Raw genomic sequence first — 14,613 nt, 5'->3', positions numbered from 1 at the left:
TTCAAATAATACATATGGGATCAAGTGGATGATTTAGAATAATGCATATCAAATGCTGTTCATGTAAAAATGTTCTTCCTCTTAATCTTAATTTTTCAAGGTTTTGGCAGCACATCCCTTCGCACCACACGTAACACAATAAATATAAGTATACATTTCAAAGGAAAAAACTACATCTCACCTGGGATTCAAATTTACCACAAACGGCGAAAATGACCAAGAACCACTGAGATTTTTGTCCAGTTTATATTTTGCACACGTTTTTGTTCGTTTTGACTATCAGATCATGCCATTTGACCTCTCTGTTAAAAGACGTTTTCATGAAAAAGTGTTCAATCACGTCCACGTCCACCTACATCAACATCTGTAATTGGCTGATGCAGAATTTGTTACTGGAAATAATCATGTCCAGCTGGTCAGGTTAGCATATAGAGTTAAATGTGCCAGGTTATGTGGTGGGAACAGCTAACACGTAGCGTTTTATCACGTGCAACTACGTTGACGATTTCAATTGGCTGATGCACATTTTGAGACAGAGAAAAAGTTGAAACGTAAACTTTTTATAATGTTCACATGTATGGACCCAGGGACTTTAGGTAAACCTAGCCTTTCGATAGGCCTACTCTTATTTTCAAAAACAAACAGACTAGTCAAACAACACTGTGCTCCAGAACCAGAACTGAAATCTTAATTCCTGAGAACATATATTGTTTAATATTGATCATATTTCCTTGGTCCATTTGTATAATAACAAACAATGAACTTCATTAAAAATTATAATATTTAGAAAAGCAGGCCTCCTACCTTTAAAAAAAAGAAGAAAAATAATAAATAAGCTGTAAAAACAACAAAAAGAACAACAACAAACAATTGTTGGTGAAATGATATCACGTGAGATTCACAGCACTTCAGGCGTATTACAGTGCCTTAGCCTGACATTACTGCTCCTTTAGTGGGAAAAGTGAAATGTCATTGTCTGGAATTTTCCCTCTCCCTTTTGATTATCCCTGTGAGAAACCCTGGTCCTCCTAAAGTACATGAATAGTATACATTTCCAATTACGCTTTACACTTAACAGGGGCTAGGCCAGGGAACCCTTCAGAAAAAGACATACTCACACACAGAAAAGGCAAACGGCCTTTGCTGTTATGCAAATATATCAGTCGGTAAACGGTTAAATGCGAATTATATTTGAATTAAATGAGTCTTTGGCTTTCTATAACTGAATTGCAAGGCGAAGTCTCAATACAGAATCCCCAAGCCGCGGCCACGCATATTATGCACTTGGCGAAATGCGAACCGACATGGCTCACTTTCAATCCGATTACTCGGCTAAACCACATCAATACCATCCAGCCAACAGGCGCTAGCGTCCCCCCATTCAAGTTGCCAGAGAACAACCCCAGCTCCTCCTTGGTACACAAGCGCCCTCGCTGCCGCTGCAGAGCCCCCACACTCAACCCATCAGCCAAACTCAAAAGAGCCCTTTCGACAAGGTGCTTTCCTCAGCTCTCCAAGCTCCGGCCTAAAAGAAAGCTAAAGATTGTGTCGACGTGCCCAAACTCCCACTGCAGCCCCGTCAGCACATACAAGTACTCAGGTTTAAAAAATACTCTCCCCTCCAAGGACTCGGGGCTCTTTCGGTGTGCCATCTTATTGATTAGGTTTTCCCAATGTGTTCCCATTATCAGAGACGCCATGCCCATATGGGGCACAGGGGCACGTGCCCCCTCAGATTTGTCCTGTTTAAAAATATATATAATAATAATAATATTGTTGTTTCTGTGTAATATTACTAGCCACATAGTAGTTTTATGATGTTGGCTTATAGCCCAGATCTCCCAACCTAATAACTAATTACAAAGAAGCCATTTCAGGGTATCAATCAAATTAGAGTAGCTAGCTTGTCTAACTACAGGTAACTGCCAAAATAAAGGAAACACTAACATACATTTTCTTCAAGGGTTTTGGACCACCACAAACCAGAACAGCTTCAATGCACCTTTGCATAGATTCTACAAGTGTCTGGAACTCTATTGGAGGGATGCGACACCATTCTTCAATAATAAATTCCAGAATTTGGTGTTTTGTTGATGGTGGTGGAAAACGCTGTCTCAGGCTCCTCTCCAGAATCTCCCATAAGTGTTCAATTGGGTTGAGATCTGGTGACTGAGACAGCCATGACATATGGCTTAGATTGTTTTCATGCTCATCAAACCATTCAGTGACTAATCTTGGATGGGGACATTGTCATCCTATGGGGGCATAGCCATGGTAGGCAAAATAATGGCCTGCCCTGCATGTTTATACATGACCCTAAGCATGAGGGGATGTTAATTGCTTAATTATGTCAGGAACCACACATGTGTGGAAGCACCTGCTTTCAATATACTTTGTATCCCTCATTTACTCAAGTGTTTCCATTATTTGTCAGTTTCCTGTATCTTAGGTGGTATGCCTCCTGGCAAGGTTGGTAAGACTTTAGAAAAGCAAGCCATAACTTAATGTACTGAATAAGACTTTAGAAAAGCAAGCCATAACTTAATGTACTGAATAAGACTTTAGAAAAGCAAGCCATAACTTAATGTACTGAATAAGACTTTAGAAAAGCAAGCCATAACTTAATGTACTGAATAAGACTTTACCCAGATTTTAGCAGAGATACAGAGAAGCATATTTAGTTCATTTGAAAAAAGAACCACCAGTCAGGAGGATACAGACAGATCAAGAGGTATGCTTAGATACGCAGAAAAATATACACATTATTTTACATAACATTTAAGCATACTGATTATGGCTCTAGATAACAGGATAAAGCTGTTTCAGGTGTTTGAAAAATACAAAATTCTACAACTTCTGGGCAGGGGCAGGGGGACTAGCCGCCCTCCGCACCACCCCCCAGCCTCATGTACTTTGTGCACCCTCAGATTTTTCGGGTACACGATGCCCTGGACATTATAATGATCAATAACAATAATTACACAGTTAGCATGACTAAGAGGTGTTAGCAACCAGCCCTGCATTCACACTGGTGTTGACAACCACTAAGATTCCCCCCTTTTTGGTCTTTGCGGCAGCGCTTTGGTTTTTTGTGGAGCACATTTTAACCAGAGGCGTTCACAATACTTTTCATAACAACCTGCCAGGTGCAGAGGGATCCCTAAAGATCCAGCTAGGCAGTGTAATGCTATGAGGACCAAAAATATTAGAATGTTTATTAAATATGTCCCCTGAGCTCCCATGACTGACTTAAGACTAATGAGCATTCTATGGGGGTTTCAAAAAGTCCAATGTTTTTCACCATCTATCTTAATGAGAGAAAATAACCAAGTTTTGAATTAAAATGGTTAGTTGAGCTAAGGGAGGGTACAAAAAGACAATATTGAGGCAAATGTTTCCCATATACAGTACCAGTCAAAAGTATGGTCACACCTACTGATTCAAGGATATTTCTTTATTTGTATTATTTTCTACATTGTAGAATAATAGGGAAGACATCGAAACTGTGAAATAACACACATGGAATCAATGTAGTAACCAAAAAAACAAATCAAAATATATTTTACATTTGAGATCCTTCAAAGTAGCCACCCTTTGCCTTGATGACATCTTTGCACACTCTTGGCATTCTCTCAACCAGCTTCATGAGGTAGTCACCTGGAACGCATTTCAATTAACAGGTGTGCCTTGTTATTAAAAGTTAATTTGTGGAATGTCTTTCCTTCTTAATGCGTTTGAGCCAATCAGTTGTGTTGTGACATGGTAGGGGGGCTATACAGAAGATAGCCCTTTTTGGTAAAATACCAAGTCCATATTATGGACTTGAATAAGCAAAGAGAAATGACAGTCCATCATTACTTTTAGACACGAAGGTCAGTCAACCCGCAAAATGTCAAGAACTTTGAAAGTTTCTTCAACTGCAGTCCAAGTGTTACCACGAAACCCATGTGTCAATTGTTAGAGCAAGGTGCTTGCAATGCCATGGTTGTGGGTTTGATTCCCATTGGGACCAGTAAGAAATTGTATGCTCTCACTATTGTAAGTCACTCTGGATAAGAGTGTTTTCTAAATGACAAAAACAATATATATAGTTAACTAAGCAAAACATAATTATGAATATATGACCAGATATAGCATGGACTAACTGACATTGGTAGGGGTTCGAGAGGAAAGCCATCATAGACAGATTGGCTACCAATGAAATTGGGGAACAGGTGCATCGAGAGCAACACACACTGAAACGCTTTGTCCGTTGGACTTGTGCCTCTCTCCGTTTGAAAACGGGGGTTATGTTTAAATGCAAAGTTAATATCGATGTAATGCTGGTCAGAGCTTCTCTGTATTTTAGGCCATTCCTAATCCCTTCAATGTTCCGCAGTGGCCGGATCCTAGTCAGAAACAGATGCTGAGCCAGACTTGAAGAGGGAGAGCCCGCGCAAGCAAGGCGGCTTAGCGAAGGTGTTAAGACCAAAGCAAAGCAGCGTGTAAAATAAATACTATGCAAAAACACAATTTAAACTTGATGATTATCTTCTAATAATATAACCAATAATAGCCCACGTTACTTTTTAACAGATTTGGTAGTATAGTTTTTTAATTTCCCTGAATGTTGTCATAATTTGCAATCATGATCAAAACCCCACCTTATTAGGGATTTATTTGATTAAAGGAAAATAATTTCATTTGTCTAAATGCAAATTATGGGCATCTGCTCACTAAGTTGGCTACTCTTAAATATATTGAATAGACTGGCAGAGTGAAAATCCAATACATTCGGTTAAACAAATAGAGGTTGCAAGAAGGCAATATATATATTTTCAAAATGTTAAATCACTTTACTTAATTAACCTGAATTTAAAACAGTTATTCTAGTAGGCTAAACGGTTCAAATAATCATGAGGCCGTATTAACGACGGAATCATTCTCATTTCAATGCAGCCACATCTTGTGTTTAGGGACAACGAGGGTGGGTGGTGAGAGTGCACCTTATGTGGATATAATATCTTTAAAAATGGGTTTAAATCTTTAAACTGGATTAATTCAGCGACTGACCAGCTGTTGTATCTCTATTTGGTTAAGAGAAAACAATCGTGCTGGCTTGGAAAGCTAGTAGAAATTAGTTTCGGTCACTGGGGCTAAGCTATATTTCCTGCAAACCATCTGCTTGATTTGTACAATAGGGGGATTTGAGGGATCGCTAAAGAATAAAATGCTTTGAACATACCAGTGATGTTTTTTTTCTTATGTGAAGGTGGGTGCTGTGTTAAGGTGTCTTAATATGGGTTTGGCTACAGTTTGTCTTTGCCTTGATAAATACACGATTCAATGGTCTGAGAGTAGGCTTCATCAATGTTAATGTGGAAGTGTTTCTGATGATGTTATTATTGTCATTGTCAACGCTATTAACCTGAAAATAGGATAAATAGTCCAAAATAACTCAATCGACCCTGCTTGCGTAACATGCAGGACTATTGGATCAGAGGGATGGATAGTGGGCAGTCAGCCTACTAGTGTGAGATCATTTGTCAAATATATTTAAATCATTACAATTCATGTTGTTGTTAGTTATGGAAGTACGCTACCACACTGTAAACAAAATCTAGTTGTTTCAACTATTATTAAGTAACTGGTTTCATAGCCTTTTTTTGTTTACTCAACTTTTTGACCTAAATGTAAAAAAATGTTGTTATCCCAAACTTAGCTGCAACATAAGAAAACCTAGGCAAAAAAATCTGTAAATTTAAAATCATGTGTTTGCTCAATTTGTCTCGTATGTTCTTTCAACTAGAAATTATTATTTTGGCATTTTACATTTAAAAAAGGCCTGAGGAACTAGTTACACACACTGCTTTTAATATACAACGTTTTCAACTAACATATTTGACACACGTTGACTACATTGTGCATGTTTATTTTTACAGTAATTAGTAGCCTATTAAACATGTCTTCACCTGGGATTTGAACTCACAACCTCGTGGAGCGGTAGGTAGCCATAGGGGTTAAGAGCATTGGGCAAGTAACAAACGGTTGCTGGTTTGAATTCCCCAGCCGGCAAGGTGGAAAAGTCTGCCCTTCAGCAAGGCAGTTACCCTCAACAACTGCTCCCCAGGCGCCAATGACGTTGGTCATGTTTTTTCAGGTAACACTTTGAGCGAAAAGTTTAGTGAACAAAAACAAAGGAGGTGGAACCAGTAACTTAATAATAATTAGTTGAAACAACTAGATTTGTTGGTTTGTTTTGTTGTTGTTTTTACAGTGCATGCATCTATCTTCCTGGGAAGCGCCTATAGAGCATAATTTCATGGAGATTTACCTTTTGCGCCATCACTTAGGACACACCCGGGCTTTCTCTTCCCTTCGCATTCAAAGCAGAACAGTTGACTCCTCAGAAAGAAATGTGTAAGGTAACCACTTGAAAATGAATGGTTAGGATTTAGGAGAACAAACCCGAGAGCAGCAGTCAAATACCATTAGTTGCAGCTCTTAGCCAACAGGCCTCAGGATTCACCTCTCCTGTCGTATCACACAGAAAATAACTTCGAAATACTGTATATTCTTCCTCAAATAAACTCTGTTGTTAACTTCCCCCCTGTTTTATGATCTATTTCATCAATGGGCGTTTATCATTTTCCTTCTGCAAGCTATCCTGAAACGTTTTTGCTTTGACATACTACAATGAACTGAACCCACGTGTGGCCCAGCATGCGTCTGATCGAGCCCTCTAAACAATGTCTCCCCCTCTACCCGCAGTATACCGTGCAAGAAAAGTAAGTAACGGAAAAAAATCATTCCCTCCATCTATTTGTTTCAACTTGTTTCTAAACTTTGAACTCATAAAAATATTATCTGACATTAATTGAATGACAGCCGTGTAAACTATGTATAGCTGTCATATTATAGGCTACCCAGTTTATTGGTGATTTATGACTAGGCCTATACATAGGGTACTAGGGGGTAACTAGTCCCCCTTAAGAACAATGTCTAATTGATGACACAAAAAAAAACATTTGGGAAAAAAATGGTATGTGGATGAAGGTCATGCTTAGGTGCATAAACTATAAAGGGAAATAAATGGCTACAGTTTACACTTTTAATTATGTCATGAAATCTTGTTTTTAGAAAAGGGGCGTTTTTCTTAAAAAACCCAGTTACCCTGGTGGAAGATTACGGCATAGTGTTTCATACAAGTGTGTTAAAATCCATTTAATCCGTTTTATTTACAGCTTTGTTAGTAAGTGATACTTAAAAGCTAAGTCTAGTTGTCTTATTTTAACGATTTAAATCAAATATGGGGGGGAAATGGTGTTGCACCATTAATATCTGCACTATGAGGAGACTTAATGTAAAGTCCCTTTCTAACTCACCTGCAAATTAATTTTATTTGTCCTTTCTTTGTTTTTCCTTTTCCATACCATCCATTATGTACAATTGCACTAAATTTGATTTGAATAATGCAAGATTTTAAATCCCAGCAGTCTTTAAAATTACATTCGGGAGCAAAAGGTTTTCAACAGCTGTTTTTAATTAATACAAAGAATAATATATTGGAATGGAATATAAATAATATAATTAAATAACATTGGAATATAACATTAACTTAACTAATTAACTCAGTGTACCATTGATGTGGCAACTCTCTTATGCTCTGCTATTGCACGATTCTAATATATGTACCTGTATGTCACACATTTTTTATCTTTTACTTTTATTTAACCTTTATTTAACTAGACAAGTCAGTTAAGAAAAAAATCGTATTTATAATGACGGCCTACCCCGGCCAAACCGCCGGACGACGCTGGGCCAATTGTGCACCGCCCTATGGGACTCTCAATCATGTCTGGTTGTGATACAGCCTGGACTTGAACCACGGTTGGTGGTGAAGCCTGCAGTATTGCAATGCCTTAGACCATTGCACCACTCAGGAGGCCCCTAAATAAAGCTATTCCCACTCACATTGGAGCACAACTCATGAGCCCACCTCCTGCACTGCTCACACCTAATCCAGTCTCCACCTGTGGCTAAAAACAGGGGGAGAGATACCAATTGAAAAGCTCTCTCTTAAAAATGTAGATAGCTACCTAGCTATATGACATAAAATGCTGTGTAAAATAGTTTAAAGGTTCTAAAGTTGCATTAACTTTAAAGCTATCGGTCACCAATTTAAACATTTACAACTGAAATGCAAGTTACATTATATTTTTTCATGTATTTTACCTCAGATGATCTCGTAGTAAGGTTAGTAGCTAGTACTCCTAGCAGCTTATGCTAACTAGCTAGCATTTACTGCTAGTGAAGTTGCTAGCTAGCAAGTTAGCATAAACTAGCATTAACTGGGCTAGTCATGGGGAGCGGGGGTGAGTTGCCCCCAACACACTCATCCAACTTGTACTACTTTACAAAAAATATATATATTTTTTTCTCTCTAAACAAGTGGATTATTTATCTTAAGGCCTTCCTACTTGTACATATGTATTAAAATATATAGATCTAACTTCACTGGAATATATTTACATCTTTTTTAAAATGTGTATATATTTTTTTCGATTCATTTACCACAAAGGATTTTGTCACAGACAGGGAAAGTGTTGAGAAAATAATTTGGTGACATCTTGTGTTCTTTATGTGAACTTCAGGGGGGGGGGGGGGGCAGTTGCCCCAGGAGGCTCGTTACCGCCTACTACCCTTACTATCATGAATTTTTAAATAACAAAGGCCCTGTCCTTTCTTTTTCTTTTTTTTATAGATAAATCATAGGGTTCATTCTCGTTCCATATAAAGCTTATAATGACTGTTAAAATATCATAAGCATCTAATTAGGCTCAGTGCTAGAAATAGGTCACTAATTGCCAAGGCGCACACTGGAACACAACAATTATTTTGAATAAATTTAGTCATTAAATTCAAAACCGTTTGGTGTCTTACAGCCCAAATTCATTTTCACTAAAGAATGATACTCTAACCGTACATTGAAATCAAGCTGAAAACGATTTTGCAGAAAGTTACTTCTTAGGATAAGAGATAAGAGATAAGAGCGCCAAGGCCAGAGCTGCACATTATTTTCAGCGGGACCATCGACATCAAACGTGATCGCTCAGATCAACAGTTTTAACACACCAGTTCAAATGCTCGGATATGAAACCTGTCTGATTTCCAATGAGAAAAACTGATTGGTACAGATGACAAAGCCTATTGTGCTCATAATATCCTACTGAATATGCTCAAAAAATAATAATAAACAAGAGAAAAAGGTCATACAAAAAAAATATAATACAGTCGGCTGATAATAATCATCACAAAAACAATAATAATTATGATCATCATCATAATCATACCATAATAATAATACTAATACCCTAATAATAAAACAATAGTCTAGCTACAATAATATTTTGAAAACAAGTGAATGCGGATAATATTTACAATTATGACATTTTTACAATCAACTTTTGTGGTCATGTAAATTGTCTCACATTGCAACGCATCCTAATAGAAATGAGGCAATCACTATAATATCCTAGTTCCTCTAACAAGTCCGAAACTAACGACATTATGCAGTTAGGTGCTCAAATTAATTGAATATATATATTTTTTAATACACCCTCTATTCACAGACTAACGTTGTTTTGGAGTCCTTTAAAAATAAAATGTTTTATTAGTTTGTGTGTGCTGCCACCATTATCACAGTGAAAGTTATACCAGAGTGGTAAGTATATGTAAAACGGATGACTACACGTTCTTTGTTATAGGACATTGTCTAGTCTTTGCTTATGAAGTCTAATCCAATCATAAATAGTTTATTCGGACCAATCAGGAGGCACTGAATTTCCCCTGAAAGAAATTCACGTCGAGAACTTTGTTGAACTTCATTGTTAGGCTGTCAGTTTCGAAAGGGCTTTGGTAAAGGTCCACTATAAAACCCTTCCTCTAAAGGGAAGGGCCAGAAGAGAACTGTGAGTCTTTCCACTTGGATCCTATAGGCGAGGGGAAACTCCTTTAGTGAGAAAGGGCGCTTTACAATTACTTTTCCTTTACCCATCCAAACTGAGCAATGATGTTCCCTAATGCACTTGCGCCTCCCGCTATATGCCCAAGTCTTCTTCGAACGCCGGCGGGTCTCTCTCTGCCCCAGTCCTTGCATTCAGCTTTCCCCGCCCACTCGAGCTTTTTGGTGGAGGACCTGTTGCGGATCAGTCGGCCGGTGAGCTACTTCCACCGAACGATTCCCTCACCCAGCGTGTCTCCCCTGGCATCAGGAGCCACCACGCTGACCTGCAGTCATCACACTCACCAAGCTGTCATCTCCACTTTAGCACAGACAAGGACGGGTTCTCCTCAGACCGCACTCTCCATCAACCACGACCCTAACTATCTGAAGTTTGGAGTTAATGCCATCCTAGCACCATCAACGAGAAACGGTAAGATTATTGCGAAAGTATAGGCTAATGTAAAAAAAATTAAGAGTGAATTTAGCCTACAAACAGACGAGCTGCTTTGAATTTATGCAAATGCATGGAGATTATGTATATTTTGTCTATATGATTTAACGAAACGAAATGACAGACAATTAATGTAAATGTTTCTTTCATTTTGAATCACAGCATCGTCTCCACGTTTAATGCATCATGCTATGCACGCAAAAGCCTTCCCTCTGCCATATTTTGACTGTTCGTTTCATCCCTTCATCAGAGCATCATATTTTCCAGGTAAATCCACTTAACCCTGTCATGCCCATGTATTCAGCTGATGTTGTTGAACCTAATAACAATCTGCCTTTATTAGTTGAACCTAAGGAGAATACAATCATTAGTTCAGAGGTTGGGAGCCGTAGAACTCCGTGGAATCAGTCTCGCCAATTTGATGCCCTATTTAGCAGTGCTGACATTTTGCATCAGTCCCCCTAATCTACAAATTAGCCGCAATTGTCATGGTCTAAATTTGAGGCGGATCCCCTCTCACAAGGAAGCTGCTGGCGTCTCTTCATTGCTTCTTTTTCCCACCGAGCCAGTGAATTTAGCTACTGATAACTCACAAAGCTTTCAGCACCATGACCAATTGGTCAGCTCCCTCCGGGAAGCCACAATTGACTTAAACATGCTGTTGATAGGCATTTACCAGTCATGGACTAATTCCCCATTAGAGGCTATTCACTATTTCAATATTCTCACAAGACCACATAGAGTGTTATGCATGTTTATGCATAGTGCTGTTGTGAGAAATCTAAAGTTAGCAAACAGTAAATGGCACAGGATCCTGGAGTAATGTAGTTCAAATTTAATGACGGGCTAGCTAATGTTACAATGCTAGGTGTTATATATTTCAATATTAAGAATAGCTATAGTGAATTCACACATCCTTTGGCTTTTGAATAGTCAACAATAAAGATAGTGATAAGAAGAATCTAAAATGGCTACGCTATAAGGTACAGATCTGTGTTAAGAAGACTTCGTTTGAGAGCAATAAAACAACTTATGACTAGCTTTTTGTGTTGATTTGATGTCAATGATGGGACAAAAATAGGGCCCAGCCATCACTAGCCTATTCTCCTGGACCCAATTTCCTAAAAGCATTTTTAAGGCTTAGTTCATCTTTAGAACCTTTGTAGGAGCATCACTAAGGGCTGTATTCAATCCGTATCACATAAGTTAAGCGTTACAGCGTGATTGAAATGTAATGGCAATGTTCCCGTGTTGGCTGAGACAGCATTCACGGTAAAAGCTGCATATGTCGGCTCAATAGGAAATTACTTTTAAATGTAGCCCATGTGGCGCAATCTGTAACGCGTCAGCGATACAGATTGAATAGAGCCCTAAATATCTGAGCTGTTTCCCCAAAACCATCGTTATAGGCCTACTAAAGTTGCAATTGAAAACGCTCGTTATTTACCGACTGCCTCAGACCATGTAGAACAGCTAAGAGCGTCTTTAGATGCTTTTTGCTCTTCGCGTCACTTCATATACAGCGGATTCCCAATAAACATATAAAGATGTGTAGGCCCTACAGTATCTGTCTCTCTGTGACCACCGATAACTTCAGAACGATGTTGCCTACAATTACAAATTAGCCAATGTCTTTGCAGTTGTTACAAACACGCGAAGGATAAAAATAGACTTAAAATGAAAACAGAGGGGACTGCATTCAAATATAAAACAGTAGGCTACATAGGCCTATTTTTTTCCCCAATAGTTGACTTTTGAAATCAATATCATGTTCAATCTATTTAGTTATATTTTGGCAATTGTAGGCTACTGTATCATAGGCTATGTAAATATCTGCCTCAATATATTTAATGATGTGTAACAACATGTGCGCAATTATGTGCCAAATCTGTGAATTTAGGCTAGTGCTTTATTAGAAGGTAAGCCATTGGAATCGCTATTGGGAAACCGGGGCCAGATGATCTAGGCATGCGGTTGTGTTTAGTTTGAAAGTTTAAATCTCCTTTGTGGCAGTAATATATGGCTTTAGTGTCCTGTCCTAAGCCTTTTTCAGTTAGTTCATTACTACACAATTACCGTTCACGCTTCATCAGCCCCTCTATCTTTCATTGGGGCTTTCGAAAGGGATATGCCTTTTTACCATACCAATGCTATAAGGGACCAAGCAATGTGCTAATTAGCTGCTTCGTGCCAATTCATTCAGACGGACTGCATTTAAGAACTTAAGAACAAAAAACCCGTCAATATTTATAGACTTCGAGAGACTTTGCTTTAGACTACGAAAGAATTCGCTTTTATGCACGTTTATCCCCTCCACCCACTCCCTGAAAAAAAGAAGGCTAGGCTACTTTGTTAAGCAAGGCTTACTTTGTTAGCCTATGTGTGCATTTCCTGGAATGACACGACGCAAAGCTAATGGTATGTTTTTTTCTTTTAGCATCCTCTTCAGTGGTTCCTATCCCCGGTACATTTTCATGGCCGCTGGCTGCAAGAGGAAAGCCCAGGAGGGGGATGCTACGACGGGCAGTGTTCTCTGATGTCCAGCGCAAAGCCCTGGAGAAAATGTTTCAGAAACAGAAATACATCAGCAAACCAGACAGAAAGAAGTTGGCTGCAAAACTTGGGCTTAAAGACTCCCAGGTAAAAATAATAAAACAAAAATACAAAAACAACCAGTAGCCTAAGTGAATAAGACCCACATCAATGTAAAATATTCATGTTATGTATATTTGGATTACTGGCATGTTATAATATTATTAGAATAAACCATGACTAGATAGCCTTATAATATTTAATGTATTTTTCAAGGTGAAAATCTGGTTCCAAAACCGAAGAATGAAATGGCGTAATTGCAAAGAGAGGGAGTTGTTGTCGTCCGGAGGTTGCCGGGAGCAAACCCTTCCGACTAAAATGAACCCCCACCCGGACCTCAGTGACGTCGGGAAGAAGTCTTGCGAGGAGGAGGTAGACGCGTACAGCCCGCGCGCGGCCTTCTGCCGCTCTCCATCAGAGCGCGAACTTTTGAACAGTGTGGAGTCGCATCTCTCTTCGCCTTGCAACTCCAGCAAGCACTCCGACTTTTCAGAATCAGAGGAGGAAGAGATTACAGTGTCTTAATTATGAATAATACACACGTTATGATTGTATAAAGTTGTTGGATCACATATTGTTGCATATATTGTATATATAGACATTATTACCCAAATTAGATCCACACATCCTTTGATTTGAGTATATTATTTGTCCGTGATATTACCAATTCACCTATCCCTATACATACATGTAGGGGCCATATTGGTTGTGGTAGATATTTCAGTGCTTATTAAGGGATTCACTTAGTAAATTAGATGTATTCTTGCAGCTTTTGCTATTTGTACCATATTTTGTAAGGGCCACTTTTATATCAAGAGGATTATACCTGATTTAAAGGCTTATATTAGATGCATTGCTTTTAATCTATGTAGATGTTAAATCTATAACTTAAAAAATAAATATATTATTTGTATGCTTTGTTTAAATGTTGTACTTTTGAGAGTATTTTTTCAAATAAAACTAAAATGTAAAGAACAACTGCTGCTTTCTTGACAATGGTACAACAACCAGAATAACACTTAAATAGTTTCATTATATTCCCATTATAACAAGTAAACAATGTTTAATAAGGCTTGTCACTGCTTTTTTTGCTTTTCTTATAAGAAAGACAAGCGTGTCAGAGAGAGAGTGCAGTGTCTTCTATTGCCTTAGAAATGAGAATGAAAAACTCTCCATCTGGGTTTTACACACTTCTACAGGTATTTTCATTTAACTAGGCAAGTCAGTTAAGAACAAATTCTTAATTTCAATGACAGACTAAGAACAAACAGTGGGTTAACTGCTTGTTCAGGTGCAGAATGACAGATTTGTACCTTGTCAGCTCAGGGATTTGATCTTGCAACCTTTCAGATACTAGTCCAAAACTCTAACCACTAGACTACCTGCCACCCCAGTATAGGGCTATACACCAGGATGTCAGTCACATAGGTACCCTAAATAATAACAGCCCATTACATTATTTCCAACAATGCTACTGAGTTGAGACAATTGAAATGAGTTCAACACACTGATCATAGCTGAACAATATTTAAAACCACGTGAGGTCAAATAAAACTTTAACTATTTAAAACAACTTAATAAATAA

The 14,613-nt window shown here is 38.3% G+C and overlaps 1 protein-coding gene across 1 annotated transcript; it reads left to right on the top strand.

Moving 5' to 3' along the window:
* The first annotated feature begins 9,850 nt into the window (after window positions 1-9,850).
* Window positions 9,851-13,988, top strand: LOC123993027 (homeobox protein DBX1-B-like). Its single transcript, XM_046294767.1, has 4 exons — window positions 9,851-10,415; window positions 10,599-10,703; window positions 12,874-13,076; window positions 13,245-13,988. The coding sequence occupies exons 1-4, from the start codon at window positions 10,049-10,051 to the stop codon at window positions 13,551-13,553; spliced, it is 984 nt and encodes a 327-aa protein (XP_046150723.1). The 5' UTR covers window positions 9,851-10,048; the 3' UTR covers window positions 13,554-13,988.
* Window positions 13,989-14,613: the final 625 nt, after the last annotated feature.

Source organism: Oncorhynchus gorbuscha, linkage group LG02 (assembly GCF_021184085.1).
Source record: "Oncorhynchus gorbuscha isolate QuinsamMale2020 ecotype Even-year linkage group LG02, OgorEven_v1.0, whole genome shotgun sequence".
Lineage (NCBI taxonomy): Eukaryota > Metazoa > Chordata > Actinopteri > Salmoniformes > Salmonidae > Oncorhynchus > Oncorhynchus gorbuscha.
This window is presented reverse-complemented; position numbering and strand designations above follow the sequence as displayed.